General features: G+C 42.5%; 1 protein-coding gene across 6 annotated transcripts in view; it reads left to right on the top strand.

The window, feature by feature from the left end:
- The window catches only part of VSIG10L (V-set and immunoglobulin domain containing 10 like), a 72645-nt gene that overhangs the window by 35886 nt on the left and 19848 nt on the right, over positions 1-16911 (top strand). For 3 of the 6 annotated variants that reach the window (XM_030213226.1, XM_030213223.1, XM_030213225.1), the window contains exon 2: positions 4886-5212. The exons of 1 other annotated variant lie outside the window; for it this stretch is intronic. In XM_030213226.1, coding sequence (XP_030069086.1) covers positions 4886-5212 — 327 coding nt within the window. Of the gene's footprint in view, positions 1-4885; positions 5213-16911 lie in introns of those variants that run through there. 2 more of the 6 variants (XM_030213224.1, XM_030213229.1) reach the window with 2 other exon arrangements.

Here is a 16911-nt window from a genome sequence, read left to right as displayed (position 1 = left end):
CAGCAGCACACTGAGCAGAAGGTTTCAGCGTATCATCGACGACGACACCCAGATCCCTTTCTTGATCCGTAACTCCTAACGCGGAACCTTGCAAGACGTAGCTATAATTCGGGTTCCTCTTACCCACATGCATCACTTTGCACTTGTCAACATTGAACTTCATCTGCCACTTGCACGCCCATTCTCCCAGTCTCGCAAGGTCCTCCTGTAATCGTTCACATTCCTCCTGCGACTTGACGACCCTGAATAATTTTGTGTCATCGGCGAATTTAATTACCTCACTAGTTATTCCCATCTCTAGGTCATTTATAAATACATTAAAAAGCAACGGACCCAGCACAGACCCCTGCGGGACCCCACTAACTACCCTCCTCCACTGAGAATACTGGCCACGCAATCCTACTCTCTGCTTCCTATCTTTCAACCAGTTCTTAATCCATAATAATACCCTACCTCCGATTCCATGGCTCTGCAATTTCTTCAGGAGTCTTTCGTGCGGCACTTTGTCAAACGCCTTCTGAAAATCCAGATATACAATATCAACCGGCTCCCCATTGTCCACATGTTTGCTTACCCCCTCAAAAAAATGCATTAGATTGGTGAGGCAAGACTTCCCTTCACTAAATCCGTGCTGACTTTGTCTCATCAGTCCATGTTTTTGTATATGCTCTGCAATTTTATTCTTGGCGTTACATGCTATTTTGGCATGAAAAAGCATTATAACAGAAGCAAGGGGCCAAAATAGCCCAAAAATAGCAGATCAGCACAACACTACACTTCTGCACTCTATTACAGAATAGCGCCTGTTTCCACATGGATCTGAAAAGGGGGGCGTATGGGAGAGACATGGGGGGGTAGGGGCGTTCCCTTAAAATGTGCGCAGTGTTGTAGAATTCAGAGGATCCATGCCCAACTTGCATGCCAGGATTTACACCTGGTTTCAATTGGTGTAAATTCTCGTGCCCAGAATTGGGCATAGATCCCAGCACTAAGCACACTATTCTATAAACAGTGCCCAACTCGGAGCACCGTTTATAAAATAACAGCACTTTTTTTTTTCAGAGCCAAGTTTGGGTTCCATTTACTGAAACTAATCCATAATGAGCTCCCTTTCATGGCCAGTCAAAGTTCCATTATTTCAGGAGAATGGTCTGACGTTGGATAAGTTCCCATGTCAGCAGATAGTGTTATTACATACATTTGTAGAGAGCAAGAAATAATACATTCTAGAACATGTACCATGAACATGAGAGAAAAAAAATCGATTAATCTTCTGTAGGATGGATAATTATTCAGATGTCTATGAGATCTAACTTTCTTAAAAGAACTGCTGCTTTTTTAACATGTCTTCCTGGAGGGAAATTTCTAATTCAGGGATAGATACCATATTAAAATGTCTGGTAAAAATGACCAGATAACCATCTCATTATGGGACTGGAGCAACAATTTGACCACTCAAACATTCAGAGCTGTGAGTTCTAATCCTGTTCCTGTTCCGACTGTCCTTGTGAGACCTGGACAAATTGCCTTACCTCCTTGTATCTAATTCTAATCTCAAGTCTGTCTCTGACTATCCCTATGTGACCTGGACAACACACTGAGGCTATTTTTGTTTTGGATATTTGAAAACCAGCATTTAGATGTCCATATTGCATGGATGTACAGATCTCAATTTTATAAAGCCAGGATATGGATGGCTACAACTGCAGTATGTCTATATGGCAAAGCGGGACTAGGGAGGGGCCAACATATGGATGTTCAACGCCTTTTGGGGAAGGGTCTTCTATGTCCAAAAATATGGACATCTGTATGTAGACCTGGTACTTGGCACATCCAAGTTACAGAAAGGTGCTCTGCTGGATGGAGTAAGGGAAGTCTAAGTTCTATTTTTCTGATCCTGGAGGCTCACAATTAAAAACAAAAAAAAAAAGGGAAAATAAAATTAGGAACAGCTAAAGTGGGATTTTAACCAGTAGCCTCTGGTTCTTTGGGCTGGTTCTATCCATTAGGCTACTCCTCTGCATGGATGTCTGTGACCATTTTATATTATGGATGTTTCTATGCTGCCACAAAGTCATCCATGTCCATAGTTTTGCCCTGTTTATAGTTTGGATGTTTCAGTTTGTAAAATGGATGTTCATGCTGGACATAGCCAGAAGTTGGATGTCCATTTCTCATGTATTTTAGAACAGGCAACGTAGATAGGAGGAGGTCCAAGATGGCGATTTGAGGCAGACGCACCTGCAAACGCTCCTGCCAAACTCCAGCATGCCTCTCACAGAGTACCTCCCAGCCCGTGGTTTTCGATGGGCAAGCAGAGAGGGAAAAGTTAGGGAGCCTCCCTCGACTCCCAAAACGGTTCCATCGATGAGACAGATAACGCTGGATTCTCTTGGAGCTTTTGCAGTCACTTTGAAGACTTCATCTCCTTCTGCACGAACTGACGCCTCGGCGTCAGTGAGTAGAGCGAACGGGGGGCTTCCTTGAGCCCCGTTGAACATATGGCTCCACCACAGCCGGGGAGGGAGAACGCTGTCGAGGCTTTTGCAGCCAGGGAAGCTAACGCCATGGAGCCTGGTTCGCAAGGAGGGAAGGCTTCCCCAGCAAAAGAGATCATGGCCCCTGGGCAAGAGACTATTGTTCAATCTGCGTTAAACATATTACCTCCAGAGATTGTCAGTACTGTATCCCAGGTAGAAAGCCAATCTCTCTTCCCTTTACCATCTTGTGGCAAAGTTAAACCAGCCGTGGTGACTTTAGAGCACTTTGGGACACGATTCATGACACTCAATCTTCTTTGCTGACTGTGATAAGAGTAAATTGTAAAAATATAAAAGCTATTTCAGATGCGGTCTTGATTCAAGCACAGGTAACTGCTCAGCAGTCCTCGAAGGTTGAAAGTTTGGAATCTAAAATGCAAATCTTGGAAAATATAGAGGCTATCTCAATTAAGGATAAGAATTTTCTACATCGTCATTTAGAGTATTTGGAAAATCAAGCTAGAAGGCTTAATTTGAGATTCCTCAACTTTCCCTGGTCACCACTGATTGCTCCTTTGGACATGGTAAAAAAAATATTTGATAGAGGTCCTGGGGATGGCTGGAGACTCATTGCCACCTATTACATGAACTCAATATATCTGGAACTCAGGAAAATCTATGGAAGATTTCTCTCATAAGCGAGAAGTGGATAAAATGAATCTTACCTCCTTTTTGGAAACCTCTTTAGAAGTGATTACACAGAGAATTACTATGCTGGTTACTTTTGTTTTGGAACCTGATCGAAATGCAATTTTGAGACTTTCCTTCAGACATTTGGAGACACTTTTTGGGGGGTTCAAAAGTCTGTATATTTCCTGACCTTTCTAAGGCAACACAGATGAGACGTAAGGCTTTTTTGGCCTTGCGCCCCAGAGTGTTAGCCTTAGGGGCTCATTTTGTGTTACGTTTTCCTTGTTTGTGTTATGTATTGCATGAAGGTAAACAGTTTCAATTTTTCGACTCAAAACAGCTAACTGATTTTCTAGATGCTAAAGAGGAAATAAATGTCATGATTAAATCCTGAACGTATGGCAGGGTGGAGACAGAATTTATAGGGGGCATTTGCCTGTGTATTATTACTTTTTTCTTGATTAATGTATTTTCTTAAATCTTGGGTTTCTGATTTCTAAACTGGTGGGCGATTGGACAACTATGGAACATGCATTATCTAAACTTTCTGTTTCTGTACCTTTCCTAGAAAATGCTGTAAGGTGGTATTTGACCCCTGCTCGTTTGCATCGTATGTTTCCTGCACTATCACCTTTATGTTGGAGGGGTTATGGTCAGCAGGGTACTATGGGGCATATATGGTGGACCTGTGTTATGGTGCAAGCTTTCTGGAAAGCAATTCACTCAAGGCTTCAGTGTTGACTTTCTAGACCTCTTAGGTAGTCTCCTGAATATTTTCTATTTCTGGGTAGGCCTCCAGGTCTGACCACATCTCAGTCACTGCTTTTTTTGTCATGCTTTGTCAGCAGCTAGAGTTACACTAGCCACCTATTGGAAGACCCCTCAGGTCCCTTCTTTGATTAAGTGGTTGAATAAGCTGTGGTATATTTGTGAAATGGAAAGATTGAAGGCTATTCGTTGTAAAACTTTCTCTAAATGGGAGGTGATTTGGGAGCCTTTTGTTTCACATTGTTCCTTTTAAGCATAATCTTTTAAAGTAGTGGGGTTTTTTTTTTAATTAATTTTTCCTTTTTTCTCTTTCCTCCCTTCCCTTTAGTATGCTCATCAGTTTTGTGGTTTCCTTTTAAGAATATTGTTATAAAAATAGAAGTTATAATTTAGTGTACAATTTACTGATATTTAGAGGTTTATCATACTTTTAAGCTGTTTCTTCTTGTCTGTTTTTTGAAGTTGTATTTGTTGCTTTGTATTGTCTCTATTTATTTAATAAAAACTTCTTTAAATTTGAAGATTGATATATATTTTCTTTAAAATGTTTGGAAGATTTCCTATTATATTTGTATGTTTTTTCTGATTATCTCTGATATTGTTGAGATATGTAATTTGAAAATTTAATGAATAAAAAAAGCCAAAACAAAACAGGCAGATGAACAGACTTGGATGTCCATATTCTGAGTTGGACATCCTATCTAAAATGCCCTTCCACTTTTCCCTGTGTCTTAATTATAATACCAGTTTTGTTAATGTAATTTTTATAGTCATTAAGCACAAAACATAAAACGCTGATTCATTCAATAGTTTTGTTCTTTTCCCCCCTGCTCCCCCCCCCCCCCCCCCCCCATTTGTCTCTTACACAAATGCCTCTTCCTTTCTATCTGGTACTCTCTTTCCATCCCTCTTTTCTCCCCTTTCCCTGCTCTTACATCTACTCCCAGCAGTACATAAAGCAGATGGAGTTACAATTACAGTTCAGGACCAGCCACTGAACTTCCTGACAGGAGACACTATCACCATAAACATCACAGTTTCAACTGCATCAGCCCTACTTAGCATCCTCTGGACAAAGGACCTGAAAACCATCGTCTTCTGGAGGAAAAATGCTACAGACATAGACGATCTGTATAAGGACAGACTGAGCATCTTTGAGAGTGGATCCATCAACATCTCCAATGCCTTGATTTCAGATTCTGCCACCTACAGGGTGAGAGTGGATGCCATGGGGGAAACCACAGCAGAACAGAACTTTACAGTCCACGTCTTTGGTGAGTTAGTACAGTGAGAGTACTTTTCTCCTCAGGCTATGTATTATTAAAGAAGACCTGTCTTTCCCTTCTGGTTGGAGTCAACATACATAGTATTAAAGGAGACCTGTTTTTTTTAAATCATAGATTATTATCAGTATGTGTGGCATTAAAAGAGACCCGCTTCTCTCTTCAATCTGGAGTCAGTGTGTGCAGTGATAAAGGAGACCTGCCTTTCTTGTCAGGCTGGAGTTACTCTGTGTAGTATTAAAGCAGACCTGCCTTTCTCTACAAGCTGGAGTCACTGTGTGTAGTATTAAAAGAGACCTGTCCTTTCCCTTCAGATTGGAGTCACTGTATGTACTATTAAAGGATACCTGCTTTTCCCTTCAGGTGGAGTCAACATGCATAGTATTAAAGGAGACCTGTTTTTTTTAAGCTCATAGGTTATTATCAGTGTGTGTAGCATTAAAAGAGACCTGCCTCTCCCTTCAATCTGGAGTCAGTGTGTGTAGTGTTAAATGAGACGTTCTTTTCTTGTCAGACTGGAATCAGTGTGTGCAGTATTAAAGGAGACCTGTTTTCCCCTCAGTCTGGAATAATAATATATAGTGTTAAAGGAGACCTGCCCTTTCCCTTAGGCTGGAGTCCGTCTGTGTAGGGATAAAGGAGACCTGCCTTTTCCTTCAGGCTAGAATCAATGGGGCAATTTTCAAAGTGTTTGCTCTGGAACATAGTTCACTGGTACTTTTCAGCCATGCATATTGCTCCACATTTGAAAAGTCTGCTGTATTTTTCCTGTGAAAGTGTCACAAGTACAAAGTTCTCACAGTCATTTGCACCTGCATTTTATGTGGATACTGTTTAAATGGAAGATAACAGGCACTGACTTTAATACAATCTCAACTGAATTCTACATATGGTGCTCAAAATTGTGCGTGCAAATTTGGGCACCTGCCCAATTAATTAATAAGCCAATTAGTTCTGATAATTGGGCACTAACAATTCAATTGGTGTTAATTGCAATAATTTGGATTTACATTCACATCTTGTTAAGCGCTATTCTATAAAGATGCATGCATAAATCTTTCAGTGTGTAACTGAAAAGGGGGTGTGGTCATGGGAAGAGCATGAGGGGTCTAGGGCATTCAGTAAAGATGTGTGCAGTATTATAATATTTAGGGGATCTGCACCTAATTTACACATGATGATTTATAGCAGGTTTCAGTTGGTGTAAATCCTCGCTCCAAAGTTGGGCCCGGATCCTGGCATTACATGCTATTCTATAAATGGCGCTATTTATAGAATGATGCTCAGTGCTCGTTTTTCTTGGCATCCAAATTTGGGCGCCATTTACAGAATCTAGTCTTCTGTGTGCAATATGTGACCCTCTCTGGGAAAAGGCGACTAAAGTAACAGATACAAAATATTGATTTTTCTTATCATGGGTCCATAAGCAGTCTGCAAAAGTTGCATGTTTCAACTTTTGTAACTGTTTTTTTTCACATAAAAGGATAGAGTTTGTACTGTTGCATTACAAATTGTTTCCTCATTAAAACCTTATTTTCTGTTTCTGGTGACCAGTGGCGTTCCTTAGGGGGTTGGCACCCGGGGCGGATCGCCGATGCGCCCCGCCCCCCCGGTTGCAGCGCCCCCCCAATGCAGCACGGACCCCCCCCGGCAAAAGGACACCCCCGCGAAGGAACCCCCCCCCCCCCGCCGGGTGCACGCCGCTGGGGGGGTGCCACACGCACCTGTCCTCCGTTGTTCCATGCTTCTTCTCTGCCCCGGAACAGGAAGTAACCTGTTCCGGGGCAGAGAAGAAGCATGGAACAACAGAGGACAGGTGCGCGCGGCACCCCCCCAGCGGCATGCACCCGGGACGGACTGCACCCACCGCCCCTACCCTAGGAACGCCACTGCTGGTGACTTTAGTCACCTTTTCCCAGAGGTGATTACATATTTTCTTTTTCTGACCAATCACCTCTTCTAAATGCAACTAAAAGTGCACACAATATGGAACATCAGGATTAAAGAATGACACTGGGACTAAGTTTGTCCCTGCCCCGTCCTCGTGGGTTCTGTCTCCGTCCCCACCCCATCCTCATGGGTTCTGTCTCTATCTCTGTCCTACCCCCGCAAGCCCTGTCTCTGTCTCTGCCCGTCCCCGTAGGTTCTGTCCCCATCACATCCCCATGGGCTCTGTCCTCATCTGTAGAAGCCTCGAACACTTATGATTTTGTATTTAAATCTTTTTATTAAAGTATAAAAAGGAACAATATGCTGTGCAACTGTTGTTTATAAAATTACCAATAGAAAACAATAACAATGAGCAACTATAATAACCCCCCCCCCCCCCACTACCACCACCCTTCCAACCCCAACAATAGCTGACTTCTATTACCACAAGGAATCCAATCCACCCTGTTAAAATAGCCAGGGGTATAAAATACAACCCATTCTGTATGCCCTAGTGGGGGAGAAATACGCCTTATGAAGCTCTGTTATGATTTTTTAATCTGGATGAATAAATCATCAACAATTTCAGGATTCAATCTAGCTTCCACAGTCCTTCCTGCAATAGAAGATGTCTTCTTAGAAGATGTACTGGTAGCAGGAATGTACAGGATCCCCCTTGCAAATTTTGCTTGTTGTGGCCAGCATGTTTGCTTGTTTTTCCAAAAAATCAAAATATCATCGTCTGCATCAAACATAAACAACAGATCAATGAACTCATTAACAGGCTTCAAAGTAGAAACTGATTTTGTCCTGATCCCTGCAGGCTCTGTTCCCGCTCCATCACCGCAGTCTCTGTCCCTGCCCTGTCCCCGCGGGCTCTGTCCCCGTCCATGCAGTTATCTTGGGTCCCCGTCTATTAGGTTACCGTAGGTCCCCGTTCCCGTGTCATTCTCTAGTCAGGATCACTTACAGCTACATTCAGTATTGTCCTGAATGGGGGCAGCCATATAACTGGGCACCTGATAGGAGCCTATTCCTTGAAGGAACATAGATTCCTACTTTCCTCTATAGAATACTAGTGTAACGAACCAAGATGGCGCTGATGTGAGACGTTACCCCTGACTTACCAGCAAACGCTCCAGCAGAGAATCCCGAGTGGCATCCGAATACCCAAGATATGGGGAAGCGGAGAGGAAAGGTGAGGGAAGCTCCTGTTACCCCCGCCGAAATCCCCCTCTCGAGGCAGACGAAGCTGGAGAATTTTGGAGTAACGCTGGGACCTCGGATGACTTCATCTCCCGCTATCAGACCGGCTTCAATCGACTCGGTCAGCAGCGTAGACGGGGCTTCTCTCAGCCCCGACGTCCGTACGGCGCCTCCTCAACCAGGAAGTGAGTGAGAGGGTTGTGCCTTGGCGGTTCCCATGCCCGAAGTGGAGAGGACCCACAAGGAAGGGAGCCCAACCGAACGCGATGGAAGCGAGGGTTGTCTGGTAGGACAGAGATTTAAAAATTTTTCTTCTGTGCTGAGTGATGGTTTGAAACAGATAACCAATGCCCCCCTTCCTGATTTGAGTGTAGGAGTTGCAAAACCAGCCGTTGTGACAATGGAGTCACTATGGGACCTAACTTTTTCAATGCATTCTTCACTACAAGCTGTTTTGGTTAAAAATGTAGGAGAAATTAAGTTATTAGCTGAAGCTCTGTCAGTCCAAGAGCAGATAAATGCCCACCAGTTGTCTATGACTCAAGAATTTCAAGAAAAATTTCAGAGACTGGAGAAACTGAATAAAGCTACAATTAAGGATAGTAATTTCACCAAACGGAAAATGGAATATTTAGAGAATCAACAGCGACGGCTTAATTTGCGGCTTATCAACTTCCCCAGATCTCCTATTATTTCGGCTATTGACATGGTTAAAAAGTATTTGATGGAAGTCCTAGGGATGCCGGGTGAGTCTCTACCACCCATAACAAGGGTAATTTACCTTCAGACTTTAACACCTAAATCTGGAAGTAATCAGGCCGTTGTGGATGGAGGAATGAACTTGACGTCCTTCTTGGAGTCTTCCTTGGAGGTGGTTACCCAAAGGACAACAGCTGTGGTAACATTTGCACTTGAGATGGACAGAGAAGTGGTTTTAAAATTATTTTTCAAACATTTAGACTCATTGTTTTTTGGATCTAAAGTTAGAATTTTTCCGGATCTCGCAAGAGAGACCCAAAGTAGACGCAAGGCCTTTTTGGCATTGCGTCAAAGAGCTTCAAATATAGGGGTAATTTATACTCTTAAATTTCCTTGTGTATGTCGGTTTGTATACCAACAGAATAATTACCAGTTCTTTGATCCAAAACAGTTTGAGGATTTTGTTTGTTCTAAGGAAGTACAGAATGTTATTGTGAAAGTTTAGCTGTCCATACGGTCGCTGTAAGATAGGCTGAGAATGTCACTCGAGTTTGTAATGTTCTGATTGTTAATTACTTTAATTGGTAACTATGTTAAACATATATCTTGGTTCCATTTATGTATTTCCCATATGGGGGTTAAAAATGTATGATTTATTACCTAAAATGAGACAAATGTCTCAAAATAATAATTTGGGTTTTGTTTTTTAATGTATTTGTATACTTTTTGGATAAGTGTATACATTTGAAATTATAATAAAGTTAAATAAAAAAAAAAAATAAAAAAAAAAGAATACTAGTGTAACAGTGAAAATATGCACCTGTGAGTTAGGCAAGGCCTTTTACACCGACCATAGAGCTGGCATAAGAGTGTGCTTAATTGCTCAAGTTACACACGTAACTTATTCTATAAGTGTGAGTTCCACCTATGCTCTGCCTATATGTAGACCTACCTGTAATACACACTCTAATGCACAGGTATTCACAGAATAGCACTTAGGTGGAATGTTGTCATATGCATGTAATTGGCACGTAAAGCGAAAATACTTACCTTAGGCAGGTATTCATCAAGGACAACAGGTCATTAATTCACACATGTGGGGGCATGTGATGAAGCTACAAAGTAGTAAATTTAATCCGAATTGGAGAAAATATTTCTTCACTCAACATGTAATTAAACTCTGGAATTTGTTTCAGAGAATGTGGTAAAGGTGGTTAGCTTAACGGGGTTTAAAAAAAGGTTTGGACAGCTTCCTAAAGGAAAAGTCCATAGACCATTATTAAATTGACTTGGGGAAGATCCACTGCTTATTTCTGGGATAAGCAGCATAAAATGTATTGAACTTTTTTTGGGATCTTGCCAGGTATTTGTGACCTGGATTGGCCACTGTTGGAAACAGGATGCTGGGCTTGATGGACCTTTGGTTTGTCCCAGTGTGGCAATACTTATGTACTTATGAAGTCATCCATGTCGCCTGGTGTGGAGCGCTTTTTCAGCATAGTATAGCTTTAAGAACACATGACAGTGTTCCCACTGCGCATGCACAAGTGCCTTCCTGAGCGCTGTAAGACCACAGGACCATCAGTACAGTACAATAGCTATTGGTACAGAAGACAACTCCAATGGGAGATGGGAGGGTATGTGACAATTAATGGCCTGCTGTCCTCAGAAAATACCAACTACAGGTAAGTATCTATGCTTTTTCCCCCCGAGGACAAGCAGGCCATGTTATTCTCACATGTGGGAATATATCAAGAATGGATGTCAGCCCCAGAGATGGTCTGATTGCACTGAGCACAGCGCTTGAAGTCACTAGGAACCTTCGATGACAGGGAAGGAAAACAGCTGTGGTTAAATCAAACGACTCGATGGTGACTTCAAAAAGGGGCAAAGCACCAAGAAAAAGAAAGGAAAATCCGATCAAAGCTCAGGCCTAAGAGAGCCTACAGAGTGTGAGAAAAAAATAAGAACAGTGGGAAAAACCTAAGTAAAACCATAAAGAGAAGGTAGAAAATAGGCCCCAAAGGGGAAAGAACAAAATAAGGCAGGATGAAACCCACAGGGAAGCTTTCGGGACGTGTCAAGATGGTGGTGTGACCGGACAGTTTGTGAGATGCTGCTATTCAGCGGGAATCAAAAAATAATTTTTTGCCTCTTAAAATTATGCCTCATACCAAACGGAAGGGGACGGTGAGGTTAGTGCTCCTGCCTTCCTCAACCTCATCCCAGATCCAGCCGGGTTTGGAGCGCTTCTTCGCTGGGACCTCCCAGGTATCGAGGGGAGCGGATCACGTAGTAATGGAATCTGAAGCAGCGGAGCCCTTACGGGGAGACGAGACATCCCTCTCCCCTCCTTTGATGTCGCTGATTCCTCCTGCCCAGCGTTAACAGCTTCGTTAGAGGGAACCCGGAACGCCACTGGAAGTGTGACGGAGGTGGAACCCAGCAGGGGACTGGCGTCGCTGCAGAGGTCGCTGAGGTCTGAGGCCCAGGAATCGCTTGGAGCTTCAGGGAAAATCCCGGAGGTTAATCTAGAAAGGATTTGGCTGATGTTAATCAAAATGGACTCAACCCTGCAGAAATCTTCAGGTGAAGTAAATGCTCTTTATACAAAATTTGAAGATTTAAAAAAATACAGTGGACTCAGTTAAAGAGGAATTAGCCATGCAAGTTTCACAGCTGCAAAAAGATGTTGAACAGTTTCAAGAATTTAAAGCTACTGTAGCTAAAGATAATTTGGATATTCATAGAAAAATTGAGCAGATAGAAAATTTCAACAGATGTTTAAATTTGCGCCTTCTGAATTTTCCTAAACTCCCTGGGTCTAGTCCACTGCAACTATTCAGAAGATACCTAACAGAAAACTTAAAGATACCACAAGAAGCTATACCTCCAATAAATAAGATTTTCTGTCTACCTAGTAGCCCCAGGGGGGAAGAAGGAGAAATAAGGGGCGCAGAAAATGTGAACTTTGATGTGAACAATATATCTGCCATACTCGAACAGTCTTTGGAAAATGTAACAGAGAGGGCTACACTTTTAGTCTCCTTTGTTTTTGAACAGGATCTTAACTCTATCTTGAGACTTTATTTCAAGAACACCAATTCTCATTTTGGAGGTGGGAAAATATGGATATACCCTGATGTAACAAAATTGACCCAGCAGAAGAGGAAAGCCTTTTTGGCTATGAAACAGAGGACGGTGGAAGTGGGGGGATCCTTTTTTCTCGCCTACCCTTGTAAATTTATTGTTCGGTTGGGTCAGACAAAATACGTTTTCTTTTCTCCTGATTAGCTGAAATCCTTTCTAGATTTAAAACAACTAAAATAGCATCTGTTTAAACTGAGCTGGAGGATTGCACGTAGCCTTAATTAAGTTACAACAATTTTTCCTTGTAATCTTCTCTAATTCATTAACTCCCTCACTCACTGTGGTCTAAGCGGAAAAATTGTGGTTTAAAAGTTTTCTTGTATTACTTACCTTGTTGTATTTCAATTGACAAGTATACTCTTGTTAAAAGAATTTAAAATCAATAAATATAAAATAAAAGAAAAAAGAAAAACAAAAAGAAACCCGCAGGGAAGGCACAAAATAGCTCAAGAAGCCAAACATGCACCACACACTGTGAACAGCTGCAAATAGTGCATTCTCTCCTCACGGCAGATGAAGAGAGACTGAGGATCTCATGCTCCCATGGCAGGCGGAAAGGCACTCGTGCATGCGCAGTGGGGACATTGTCACATGCTCTTAAAGTTATACTATGCTGTAAAAGCGTTCTGCACTGGGTGACATGGATGATGTCACCCATATGTGAGAATAATATGGCCTGCTTGTGCTCGGAGAACTGTTTGTTCTCTGAATGTGGGTAATTTTAGAAACAATTCTCCTTGGCTATGAAGGTATGTAAGAACATCCTATATAATAATATACCATTTTTTCTGTTTCTGCTGTATCTTTATGGAACTCCTTTCCATTATATATTAGGGTTGAACAAAACTATCTAAAATGTCAAAAAATGTTAAACACTTATTTGTTTGGATGATCTGAAATGCAAATTTATAGCCGGAAATTTAAGGTTATTTAAATGTATTCTATTTTGTATATTTTTGTACACCACGTTGAACCCTATTTTAGGGATAACAATGGTTTAGAAATACTATATTGACATTTGACATGATGTTGAGAAAAAAAGTCCTAAGTGAGAAACGTGGAGGGGCATTTTCGAAAGGGACGTCCAAGTTGCGATTTGGACATCCTTGCAAAACGGCAAAATCCAGGGGTGGGGAAACCCGTATTTTCGAAACAAGATGGACGTCCATCTTTCGTTTCAAAAATACTGTCAGAGATGTCCAGATCCTTAAATTTGGACGTCCATAGATTTGGTCGTAACTAGACATAGACGTTTCTGACTTTTGGCGATTTTTGAAACCAAAGACGTCCATGTCAAAAACGTCCTAATGCAAGCCATTTGGTCATGGGAGGAGCCAGCATTTGTAGTGCACTGGTCCCCCTGACATGCCAGGACACCAACCGGGCACCCTAGGGGGCACTTCAGTGGACTTCATAAATTGCTTCTAGGTACATAGCTACCTTACCTTGTGTGCTGAGCCCCCCCCCCCCAAAAAAAAACCACTACCCCCCCCCCCCCTGTACACCACTACCATAGCCCTTACAGATGAAGGGGAGCACCTAGATGTGGGTACAGTGGGTTTGTGGTGGGTTTTGAAGGGCTCGCTGTTTCCTCCACAAATGTTACAGCTAGGTGGGGTATGGGCCTGGATCCGCCTGTCTGAAGTGCACTGCAATACCCACTAAAACTGCTCCTGGGACCTGCATGCATTGTCATGGACCTGAGTATAACATTTGAGGCTGGCACGAAATGTGGAACCTTGCATGACATAGCTATAATTCGGGTTCCTCTTTCCCACATGCATCACTTTGCACTTGCTCACATTAAACATCATCTGCCATTTAGACGCCCAGTCTCGTAAGGTCCTCGTGTAATTTTTCACAATCCTCCCACGATTTAATGACTTTGAATAACTTTGTGTCATCAGCAAATTTAATTACCTCACTAGTTACTCCCATCTCTAGGTCATTTATAAATATGTTAAAAAGCAGCGATCCCAGCACAGAGCCCTGGGGAACCCCACTAACTACTCTTCTCCATTGAGAATACTGACCATTTAACCCTACTCTCTGTTTTCTATCTTTTAACCAGTTTTTAATCCACAATAGAACACTACCTCCTATCCCATGACTCTCCAATTTCCTCTGGAGTCTTTCATGAGGTACTTTGTCAAATGCCTTCTGAAAATCCCGATACACAATATCAGAGATATACACATTTAACAGCACTGCAGAACAATTATTTAAGAGAAATATGATAAATGTCAGTACAATACAAACAATACCATAATAGACAGAACGGAAAGAAATTCAAATAACATAAATGTAATACAATGTCAGTATAATACCAATGAAACACCTAATAAGCACGCATTCGAATATCCAAATAACATAGATATTATGCTAATGTTTTTCCTACAATACAGCTTTCTGTGTAGCTGAGGGGCCAAGTGCAAATTTAAAATACAAAGATGGATAGTACAGAGTCAATTAGGATGAACAGATAAGAACATATGCGTTGCCGTACCGGGACAGACCAAAGGTCCATCAAACTGAATATCCTGTTTCCAATAGTGGCCAATCCAGGACACAAGTACCTGGCAAGATTCCAAAACAGTACAATAGATTTATGCTGCTTATCCTAGAAATAAGCAGTGGACTTTCCCAATTCCAACTTAATAATAGCTTATGGACTTTTCTTTTAGGAAATTATCCAAACCTTTTTTAAACCCTACTAAGCTAATTGCTTTTACCAAATTCTCTGGCAATGAATTCCAGTATTTAATTACATGTTGAGTGAAGAAATATTTTCTCTGGTTTGTTTACATGTTGGCTAAACTCAAGGCCAGTTCTTTGTACAGTTAAATAAGATATGAGGAACTGGTCTAAGTTACAGAGTGTGCAGCAAGCTAGTCCAGGTGTAGAGTGAATGGACAGTCAGTCACTATCCAGCTCATTTTCGAAAGTGATCGCCGGCCATCTTCCGAAACAAATCGGGAGATGGCTGGCGATCTCGCAAAGGCGGCCAAATCGGTATAATCGAAAGCTGCTATTTTGACACCATCGCTGCTTTCCCATCGCAGAGCAGGCGAAAGTTCAAGGGGGTGTGTTGGCAGCGACGCGAAGGCGGGACATGGGCGGGCATGGGCGGGGTTACGAAATGGCCGGCTTTAGCCCATAATGGAAAAAAAACCCCGGCGATGAAGAACATTTGGCCGCTTTTACTTGGTCCCTTTTTTTTTCAGGTCCAAGCTTCAAAAAGGTGGCCGAACTGACCACATGACCACCGGAAGGAATCGGGGATGACCTCCCCGTACTCCCCCAGTGGTCACCAACCCCCTCTCAGCATAAAAAAACAGGTTACAAATATTTTTTGGCCAGTCTCTATGCCAGCCTCAAATGCCGTACCCACCTCCATGACAGCAGAATGTGTTCTGTCCTCCGACAGCCTTTGCCTGCTTGTGATGTGGCTCTGGGGTGAGTGTGGCACCTTTTCTGTTATTTGCACTGCAGAGTCACATCAGCAATGCATTGTGGTGGGTATAGGTATTGGTAGTTGGTAGGCTCTGCTTTTCCCCCTGCTTACTGGGTCAGAGTGTGCCCTGTTTTGTTTCCTGTTGTAGTCCATGCGGTAGTGGCCATTTTTGTAAGACAGTTTTAGATCCCTTTCCTGTGTTATCCATGTCAGAGAACGTAGTTCTTACCTTGAATGGTGCTGAAAGAGGGCGGTGTACACCATTGTGCTAGCTCTGACCTACTGCTAGTCTTAATACCAGGGGACTCTTTGCCAGTGGGGCACAACCTCTGATCTGCAGTTAACTGTGAGTAAACGTGGTTATTTCAAGAAAGGACTTTTTCAGAGAGATTAGTCTTCAGGTGTGAACTGCTGTGCCAAAGTTATACAGCAGCAATAAGTCCTAGAGGCTGTATGCAGGTCCCTGGAGCAGTTTTAGTGGGTGCAGAACATTTGTGGGTAGTGGGTTTTGGGGGGAGGGTGGTGGGGGGCTCAGCTCCCAAAGTAAGGGAGCTATGCACGTGGGAGCTTTACTGAAGTCCACCGCAGTGACCCCTAGGGAGCCCGGTTGGTGTCCTGGCATGTCAGGGGGGCCAGTGCACTAAAAATGCTGGCTCCTCCCATGACCAAATGCCTTGAATTTGGCCGGGGTTTGAGATGGCCGACATAACTTTCCATTATCGCTAAAAAATGAAGCCGGCCATCTCAAACCCTGGCCAAATCCAATGCATTTGGCTGGCCGGAACCGTATTATCGAAACAAAAGATGGCTGGCCATCTTTTTCGAAAATACGGGTCTGGCCAGCTGTTTGCAGCGCCGCCAAAATACATCGCCGGCCATGTATTTCCCCAGCGCCGTTCGATTATTCCCCTCCATATGTATTAAAGGCTTGGGAGAAGAGCCAGGCTTATACCTGCTTTCTAAAGTTGAGATTGTCTCAAGTTAGATATATCTCCTCTGGAAGTAAGTTGCAGAGTGTAGGGGCTACTCCTGAGCAGGCAGTTGAGGGAATTTAATTTTGCTTCTTGCAAAGGATTTTAGATTACAGGAAACTAGATCTGGAATGCCCTGAATTGAGAAGTTTGCCTATAAGGAATTTAGATATGCCTTAAATACATGGTTATTCCAACATTTTTAATTGAATTTGACTGCTAATTATTGATGTTCATTTTATATACTTTTATGTATTATAGGATTGAGATATAAATGGTAA

Source organism: Microcaecilia unicolor, chromosome 8 (genome assembly GCF_901765095.1).
Source record: "Microcaecilia unicolor chromosome 8, aMicUni1.1, whole genome shotgun sequence".
Taxonomy (NCBI): domain Eukaryota; kingdom Metazoa; phylum Chordata; class Amphibia; order Gymnophiona; family Siphonopidae; genus Microcaecilia; species Microcaecilia unicolor.
The sequence above is the reverse complement of the archived record's forward strand: the minus strand, read 5'-3'. Positions and strand labels throughout refer to the sequence as shown.